At 44.8% G+C, this 9,774-nt stretch overlaps 1 protein-coding gene across 1 annotated transcript; it reads left to right on the top strand.

The window, feature by feature from the left end:
- The first annotated feature begins 6,351 nt into the window (after window positions 1–6,351).
- LOC139000453 (uncharacterized) lies at window positions 6,352–9,526 on the top strand. The gene is given in 3 exon segments (XM_070402631.1): window positions 6,352–6,753; window positions 6,838–8,328; window positions 8,330–9,526. Coding segments are annotated over 3 exon segments (3,090 nt in total).
- The last annotated feature ends 248 nt before the right edge of the window (window positions 9,527–9,774 follow it).

The raw sequence follows: 9,774 nt of genomic DNA on the forward strand, positions 1-9,774 counted from the left end.
TTCTTTTTAGCACACTGAAATTTCTTGAGTACAGATTGTTTGTCTCCTCGGTTAAGTTTATTCCTAGGTATCTTATTTTTTTGTTGCAATGAAAAATGGGATTGTGTAAATTCCTCTTTCTATGAGTTCATTATTGATGTATAGACAAGCCATAATCTTCTGGGTGTTAATTTTATATCCTGCTACATTGCCAAATTTATTGTCTATTAATTTTTTATGGAGTCTTTGGGGTTTTCTATGTACAATATTATGTCATCTGTGAAGAAAGACAGTTTTATTTCCTCTTTTCCAATTCAGATGCCTTTTATTTCTTCTTTTTGTCTGATCACAATGGCTAGCACTTCCAGTAGTATGTCAAACAGAAGTGGTGAGAGTGGGCATCCCTGTCTTGTTCCTGTTCTTAGGGAAAATGGTTTTAGTTTTTGCCCATTGAGTATGATGTTGGTTTGGTGGAGTCTTTCAGGTTTTCTATGTACAATCTCATATCTTCTATGAACAATATAAGTGTTAATTATTAACTTCTATTTGGGATGCCTTTTATTGTTTCTTCTTGTATTATTGTTTTGGCTAGGACATCCAGTATTATGTTGAGTAAAAGTGGTGAAATTGGACATTCCTGTTTTGTTCATAATATTAGGGCACATATTTTAGTTTTGCTCATTGAGGATGATGTTGGCTGTGGATTTGTTAAACATGATCTTATTATGTTATGGTATAATAACTTTGTTGTTACTCTACTGAGAGTTTTTTTTTTCCATAAACTAGAAGCCCAGTGAATGAAATTAGTGTACTCGAGGGTGGGGGTCTCTCAGGCCAGCCACCACTCTCTCCAATCTTGGATTCCTTGGGGGCTGTCTGACTGCCACAGAGATCGGGCCTAAACAGACAGTCAAACATCCCTCTCACAATCCAGGTCTTCTGGCTCCCAACTCCTTGCCTGCCTGCCTGCCTGATTGCCCCTAACTACCCACCCCTGCAGGCCTAGTTGCCCCCAACTGCCCTCCCCTGATGGCCCGGTCACCCCTAACTGCTCTTCCCTGCTGGCCATCTTGTGTCTACATGGGGGCAGCCATATTTGATCACATGGGGCAGTCATCTTGTGTGTTGGAGTGATGGTCAATTTGCATAGTATTATTTTATTAGATAATATATATATGAAAAAATATATAGAATTATTTTCCCTTCATTCTATCTATCTATGTATTCACTTATTTTTGGAAAGTAAGAATAGAGAGTAGATAGCCCTGATTTGGTAGTTGAAACTAATTAAGCTATTATTAGAAGAAGAGAACAATCAGAAGATAAAATACAGAAGCAAAAAAAAACCAAAAAACAAAAAAAACAAGCAAACTAAGAAACAATCAAACAATAACAAGACAGAGAGAAAGAAAAAGGAAATAGAAAGAAAAAGAGAGAGAAAATTGTTGCTAGTGTAGAAAGAGAAGAGAGAAGTGTGCATGGACTTGGAGCAGGAGAGAGAAAATTAGATATTTGAGTATGATCAATATTTATCAGAGACTCCTAAAAAATAATAGAGAAAAGCTAAACAGGAACAAGGTATGAGAAATAGGACAAAAAAGGGGTAAAGTGAGAGTGTTGGCATAAAGAAAAAATTCAGATAAAGTAAAATAATGCTAAAACAAAACTAAAAATAAAGAAAGAATGTGGAACACCAATCCACAAATAAAATAAAATATAATAAAATAAAATAAAATAATAAATTAAAATAAATAAATAAATAAATAAAACTTTAAAAAGGTAAAATAATAAAAATTAAAAATAATAATTTTTTAAAAAGTAAGATAAAGAGAAAAAAATTTGGTTTCTTAAGTAAAAGATAAAAAAAGTGAAGTAGTGAAGGTCATTCACTTTAGCGGGCTTCAATGACTTATGGCAGTTTGTTTAAAACCCCTCTCTACTGTTCTGGCTGGCATATCTGACAGGTTGTCAGCACAGTATTGAAGTTCCCTGTGATCCACTGCTCCTCTGTGTCATAAGCCATAACCTTGTTTTCAAGAAGACAGGATCACTCTGCTCACTTTGTTTCTTTGCTTGCCTTCAGTTTTATTTACACAGGAGTCAATTACACAGGAGTTGCCACACAAATCCTGGGTGGCAGTGTTTTGTATTAGTTTCTGGGACCAAATGTCTCCTCAACCCAGAGTTTAGACTCCTCTTTCTCTGCTGCACTTAATATTAGCTTGGAGGGACGGACTGTCCCAGAGCTGGTTTCCTGCTCGTCTCTCCTGATTCTGATCCCCAGTTTCCACAAAAACAACTTTCCCCTGCAGTCTTGATGAGTCTTTTTAGTTTAAAGAGTCTATCGACTGGGCTTAGCAAGGAAGTGAAAGAGACAAAGGTGTTGAGGGATGTTTAATGAACTGAAGACACAGAGGTAAGACGAGCGCACAGGACGATTAATGTCAAACAGAGGGCTACAGCTCACTCAGGCATGTAGCAAACTCTGCACTCTCACCATCGCTTTTATTGGGGTTTGGTACAGGGTTAGTGCATCAGCAGTTCATCAACTAAATCTTGTTTTGTTCCATATTATTACAATAGCGTATTGAAGACAACTTGCAGCTGTGCCCTCCCTTTCTGTTCTACACCTACGACTATTTAATCTTAGCCTTTCTCAGGGAGGTAAATGTTCCTGGAACTCAAGATTGTGTGCCATTTTGACCCAGCGTGACTCGCTTGCAAGTCACGCTGTGCTCCTGATAGAACTTTCATTTCTTCTTGGCAGGACTTCAGATCCTTGTTTATAAATGTCCAGCTACACAAAGGAACCATACTGACTTGTGTCTTTCTTTCCTGGCACTGGATGGCTTGTATAGATCTTCAGGCTGCCTTTTTGAGCACAGTCTCTTACAGCTGTGGGCTTAGATCTAGAGTTCCCCTCTGCCAGCAGCCCTGTGGACCCCCTTCCACATCAAGGGCTACACTTACCCCAAGGGCTGTTGATTTTGTGGAGTAAAGTCTCCCTCTGATACTCTAGTCCCTGCTTCACCCATTTCTCCCTCCAGCCCGGAACCCAGATCCCACCTCTCTCTAGGTGATCTCTGACCTTTCCATCCATAGATTGCCTCACCAGCAGTGTTTAATTTGCCATTTTTGAGTGGGTGTTATTTGATTTAGCTGTTCCTTCTATCTGCTCTGTGAAAAGGTGCAGGATCTGTATGCATATTCAGGCACCACCTTGTCTCTCCATGTCAATTTTTTAGGTTTCTGTGGCCGGGAAGGCTGGAGTCTCAGTGTTTGTGAGTTCAAGCTGAGTTAGGTGGTCCCTGGGCATTGTGGTATAGGGTCCCAGGAAGTATCTGAGGTCTCCCCAGTTGAAGGTAAGGTTGGGCTTCCATTCACAGCTGCTGTACCTTTCAAGCTGGTGTGGTCTCTGCATCAGAGCCAGCCACTGTGGGAGAGATTTCAGCAATAGGAGAGGCTTCCCAGCCAGGGGAATCTGGTCTGCTAGTCCCCAACAGTCCTATGTAATGTAGCTGTCTGTCACTCATAAATACAGACACTCCCCACACATCCACACACACACACACACACACGCTCACTTCTTTTGCTGTCTCACTCACACACTATCTTTCAGCCTGCTGTACCACTGGCCACCATCTTCTCTACCCTGGTTTCCTTGATTTTTATCCAAGATTCCAGATTCTGATCAAATGTATTCAGGACATAAATATATTTATTTTCTAAATGGATCAAACCAGAAGTGATAAAAATTGGAAAGGTTCATGAGAGAATTGTTACCATTATTGGAAAAAAATAGAATAATTCTGGATTTTTCAAGAACTTAAAGTGTCTATGGGGAGACAAACAAGGTTATCAACTGCAGTGAACTCATTTGTGGCATTTGACACCTCAGGTAGATGTAAACCCAATGAAGACAGTGAAAGCAAGAGAAAATATGAAAATCCTGAGAAGGTGTGCTGGTCTTTGGAAGAACTACATGGTTATAGTACTTTATAAATACAGACAAATATGGTATATGTTTGAAAATAATTAATTGTTAGGGACAACATTCATAGGATCATAAACTTGGATGAGAGGAAATATATTGAATTTTGCCCACTGCACAGAGATTATGCATTTATATCTATAGTATGGGTCACTACAAAAGACATTAAAAATATATTGGAATTTCTAACTGATTTATCTAATATGGTGCAATACATAAGATATGGAAATATCCTTTGTCACATGTTTAAATAAAGATGTGGCAGTTCAAAAAATTAGGGATATTTTTAATTTAGATTGGATTGGTCATATGAATCCTATTAACCACTTATGGGTTACCCATGTGACATATCTTTCAGAGATTCATTGAGACATATTGATTATTAGAAATGGCATAAGTAAAGTGCTGCCTGATGACTCATTCTGGAAAAGCAGATCTTGGAAATAAAATCTTTCCAATGGTAAAACTCTAAATATGATGGGAGACATGAGATACCTTGGTGGCATGGGCAAATGGGCATTGTCCTGTGACTAACCTCATGGTTGATCTGATCAGCATAATAAATAGCAATCAAAAAAGAAATGAATGAGTCTCTCTTGCACTGAACTACATGGAGGCAAAAAATTCATGGTGTTTCTACATATGTTGAGAACAAACTCTATATCTTTTACTTCAAACTATTGAAACAAAAATAGCCTAACTGTGTCCCATGGCCTAAACATCCTTGAGCCTTTAACTATTCCTCAGAGAATCCCAGGAATGCCTTGTTACTAGTGCTGGACAATGATATGAAATTCATACTTCCATGTCCACAAATGATTTATTCTAATAGAGCAACACGTACTTCTGTACATATCAAATATGACTGCTGATAAACTGTGAGGAAAGACTTAGAATTTCCCCAGATGCCATAAGCCATTGACAGTCTTCATTACAGAAAATGATTGCGGACCTCTGATCACAGGTCATGAATTATCTTTAAAATATTTCCATGTATTTTTAAGTTCTTTGAAAATGTTTGTTTCTAAAAACCATCATTTTCAGGCTAATTAGCCATCTTTAGGCCTTCCTGATTGTAGAGATACCATGGAGCATCTGTCAATATGTTTTTATAATTTGTGTAAAGTTGGTACATGCTCAAGTTAAATCAGTCCTCGGCCATAGATGCTCTTTCTAAAGCAGTGGTTGTCAACCTTCTGGCCCTTTAAATACAGTTCCTCATGTTGTGACCTAACTATAAAATTATTTTCTTTGCTACTTCATAACTGTAATGTTGCTACTGTTATGAATTGTAATGTAAATATCTGATATGCAGAATGGTCTTAGGTGACCCCTGTGAAAGGGTCATTCGACGGCCAAAGGAGTTGTGACCCAAAGGTTGATAATCGCTATTCTAAAGGCTAATGATGGAACTCAGAAGCAATGTGAGAGGTGCCAATATAATCAGGTCAGAGAGGTCAAGGAACAAACGGCACCAGAGCGTTACCAGAGCGTTACATTTAACGGCACCAGGGCAATCGGGAAGGTCAGAAGGGGAAGATGAAACAATCAATTTTTATGGGAGACAGCTGCAGCCAGGGAGGTTACAGGAGATGGCCGCAGCCCGGGAGTAAACTGAAAAACAAACAACTTGATAAGAAACCAAACAGGCATTAACTCACAACGGCGCCAAGATTCCCAGAAGAGTGACCCCCTTGCTTCCCCCCCCTTGCTTCCCCCGCTTGCTTCCCCCGTTTGCTAGAGGAGTATATAACCTATGCTTAAACTCTTAATCGGGGCTGACAGCCGCTGCTCTGCTACATTCAGAGTAAGCTGTAAACCCCAACATGTTGGTAACTAAATAAACCCTTTGCCTTTTGCATAAGAAGTGTCTCTTGGTTCTTTGTGACAGCGGCTTGCATCCTGGGCTTTACATTTTGGAGGTCCCGCCGAGATATTTATTGCAGCCGCCTCTGGGTTCCAACAGACGCTTCTTGGGGTAAGTGACAGCTCCTTTCTGAATAGCAATCGCTTAGGTATTGGAAACAAAAATTTAGTCAGAGCTGGCAAATCTGTTCGGTCTGGTGGCTGTCGGGGAGGGGCATGAGCCTCCCCCGACTGCGGCAGACAGACGTGTCGGGAGGTCGCAGGCCACATCCCTGGGGGACGCCCTGGTGGAGTCTGGAGAGGACCAGGGACGCCTGGACTCTTGTCTATTCCTTCAGTTAGATACTGATTCTGATTCTGGTTCTGTTTCTGGTTTTGTAATTCTGTTGCCAGCTAGGTCAATTGGCTCTGTAAAACCTTCTTTTTGGATCCTTCGATTTTTGTCTCAACGCGTTGTGTCTGTCCTTGTCTTTTGTTCCTTGTTTTTTGTCATTGGTGTGTGTGTGTTCGTAGTCATGGGCCAGTCTGTCTCTACTCCTTTGTCTCTGACCCTGGACCGCTGGTCAGAAGTCAAGGGACGAGCTAAAAACCTTTCTCTTGTCATCAAAAAGGGTAAATGGCAGACTTTTTGTTCATCCAAGTGGCCCGCCTTTAATGTCGGATGGCCCCCGGAGGGGTCTTTCCATCTGCCTCTCATCAGGGAAGTAAGGAGACTGGTATTTCAGCCTGGCCGACACGAACATCCAGACCAGGAGCCTTACATCCTGGTCTGGCAGGACTTATGTGAGAACCCCCCGGCGTGGATCAAGCCCTTCTTACCCCCTGGTTCTCTCCCTAGGTCTTCGGTCTCTGCCTCTGAGCCAGCAATCCTCCCTGTGAAGCCGGCTCTCCCCTCTCCTCCACCCTCTGTTCCTCCGGTCCTCCCGGACTCACAGCCTGATCTTATTCTCCTAGATTTCCCACCACCTTATGCTTCGCCTTTGCAGCCTCCGGCGGCCGAGGCACTGCAGCGGCCCGACCAAGTGCCTTCTCCGGCGCCCGGTCCAGCCCCCCGGCCAGCGTCCCCAACGGTGGCCTCCCCAGATTCCACCCTTGAGGTTTCTCTGCTGCCACCGGGCGACGGGCCAGCACAGCGGACTAGGAGCCGGCGCCAACCGGATGAAGGACCTGTGGCCACTACTCTGCCGTTATGCCCTTACGGGCCTATGGTGGAAAATGGAAGCGGGGGGGAGATGCCGGGCCTCCAGTATTGACCATTTTCTTCCTCTGATCTATATAATTGGAAAAATAATAACCCTCCTTTCTCTGAAGACCCCACTCGGTTAACAGGTCTCGTGGAGTCCCTTATGTTTTCTCATCAGCCAACCTGGAATGATTGTCAACAACTTCTGGGGACCCTCTTCACTACAGAGGAAAGAGACCGGATCCTGTTAGAAGCTCGGAAGAACGTTCCGGGGCAAGACGGGCGTCCGACACAGCTACAGAATGTTATTGATGACACCTTCCCATTGGCTCGCCCCGACTGGGACCCTAATACTCCGGAAGGTAGGGAGCATCTGTCCTCCTATCGCCAGGCTCTCGTGGCAGGTCTCCGGGCAGCTTCTAGGCGGCCCACCAATTTGGCTAAGGTAAGGGAGGTCGTCCAGGGTTCTGATGAATCTCCTACAGTCTTTTTAGAGAGGTTAATGGAAGCCTATCGGAGGTTTACTCCCTTCGATCCGGAGTCGGAGGGCCAGAGGGCTTCAGTAGCCATGGCTTTCATTGGCCAATCCGCTGCAGATATAAGGCGGAAGCTGCAACGCCTTGATGGGCTGCAGGACCTCACTCTTAGGGACTTAGTTAAAGAAACAAATAAAGTTTTTCATAAAAGAGAAACGGAAGAGGAGAAAGAGGAACATAAGAAAAGGGAGAGAGAGGAAAGAGAGAATGCCAGGGATAGAAAGAGAGATAAAGCATTAACTAAAATCCTGGCCACGGCAGTCGATAACAATAAAGAGAAAGACAGGAAGGGAGGCAGTGCTGGGCCACGGCCGCGACCAAAATTGGACCCGGATCAGTGTGCCTATTGCAAGGAGTACGGGCATTGGAAGAAAGATTGCCCAAAGAGACCCAGGAAGGGCCTACAGGCTAAACCACCCACCTTGCTGGCCCTGGATGAAGACTAGGGGCGACGGGGCTCGGAACCCCTCCCCGAGCTCAGGGTAAAGTTTGATGTGAAGGGGACTCCTGTTGATTTTGAGGTGGACACCGGAGCTGTTTACTCGGCATTACAAGCACCACTGGGGCCGCTGTCAACTAAGCGGTCCCTGGTAAGGGGTGCCAATGGCAGCCGATACCGAGCCTGGACCACCAAAAGAACTCTAGACTTAGGAAGGGGAAAGGTCCATCACTCCTTCCTGGTGATACCTGACTGCCCAGCTCCCCTTATGGGGAGAGATCTGCTTACCAAACTAAAAGCCCGCATCACCTTCAACCCCGAAGGGCCCAGAGTTCTTGAGCCCCCTAGTCCAGCAACCAGTAGTAACAACTCTGACAATGTCTATGAAGGATGAATACCACCTATATGACTCCCCGGTAAAGAAACAGGATGTAACAAGGTGGCTTAACGAGTATCCAGATGCCTGGGCGGAGAAGGCCGGATTAGGGCTGGTGAGAAATCAACCTCCGGTAGTGGTTGCCTTAAAAGCTTCTGCAGTTCCAATTCGGGTGAGGCAGTATCCCATGAGTAAGGAGGCTCAGGAAGGAATCAAGCCACATATTCTAAAGCTACTGCAGGGGGGCATCCTGAAGCCCTGCCAGTCAGCTTGGAACACACCACTCCTTCCCGTCAAGAAACCAGGGACCGGGGATTACCGACCAGTGCAAGATCTACAAGAAGTTAACAGCAGGGTACAAGACATACACCCCACTGTCCCTAACCCTTACAATCTTCTGAGTTCCCTTCCACCTGACAGGAGCTGGTACACTGTATTGGATTTAAAGGATGCCTTTTTCTGCCTGCGACTCTGCAAAAGCAGCCAACCTCTATTCACCTTTGAATGGACCGACCCGGAGGCTGGTCTTGCAGGGCAACTGACTTGGACCAGGCTGCCCCAAGGATTTAAGAACTCCCCCACAATCTTCGATGAGGCCCTCCATCAGGACCTGGGCACCTTCAGAACCCAGCACCCGGAGGTAACCCTGCTCCAGTATGTAGATGACCTGCTGCTGGCCGCGTTGTCTCGAGAAGAATGTGAGTGCAGGACTCGCTCCTTACTACAGGAGCTCGCTCAGCTTGGGTATAAGGCATCAGCTAAGAAAGCCCAGCTATGCAGACAGGAGGTTACTTTTCTAGGGTACACTCTCCGGGGAGGGAAACGCTGGTTAACCGAGGCGCGGAAAAAGACTGTTGTGCAGATCCCCACACCAACTTCCAGAAAACAACTCCGAGAGTTCTTGGGGACAGCTGGGTTCTGTAGACTGTGGATTCCGGGATTTGCCTCGCTAGCCACCCCGCTGTACCCACTCCTGAAGGGGGACACAGAATTCTCTTGGGGGTCAGAACAACAGCGAGCCTTTGATGATATAAAAAGAGCCCTGCTATCAACCCCAGCATTGGCACTTCCTGATGTCGAAAAGCCCTTCACCCTTTACATAGAGGAGCAAGGGGGAGTGGCCCGGGGGGTCTTGACCCAGACTTTAGGACCCTGAAAAAGACCTGTAGCCTACCTATCCAAACGCTTGGATTCAGTAGCTGGGGGCTGGCCCCGCTGTCTAAAAGCTATAGCTGCCGCTGCCTTACTAGCCAAAGATGCAGACAAACTGACTCTGGAACAAAAACTAACTATTGTGGCCCCTCATATGCTGGAAAGTATCATCAAGCAGCCCCCAGACCGGTGGCTCTCGAATGCTCGCATCACGCACTATCAGAGCATTCTGTTAGACAAGGACCGAGTGAC

The sequence above is a fragment of the Myotis yumanensis genome, unplaced genomic scaffold, assembly GCF_028538775.1.
Source record: "Myotis yumanensis isolate MYYU_CA2020_CCGP unplaced genomic scaffold, mMyoYum1.0.hap1 SCAF_24, whole genome shotgun sequence".
Taxonomy (NCBI): domain Eukaryota; kingdom Metazoa; phylum Chordata; class Mammalia; order Chiroptera; family Vespertilionidae; genus Myotis; species Myotis yumanensis.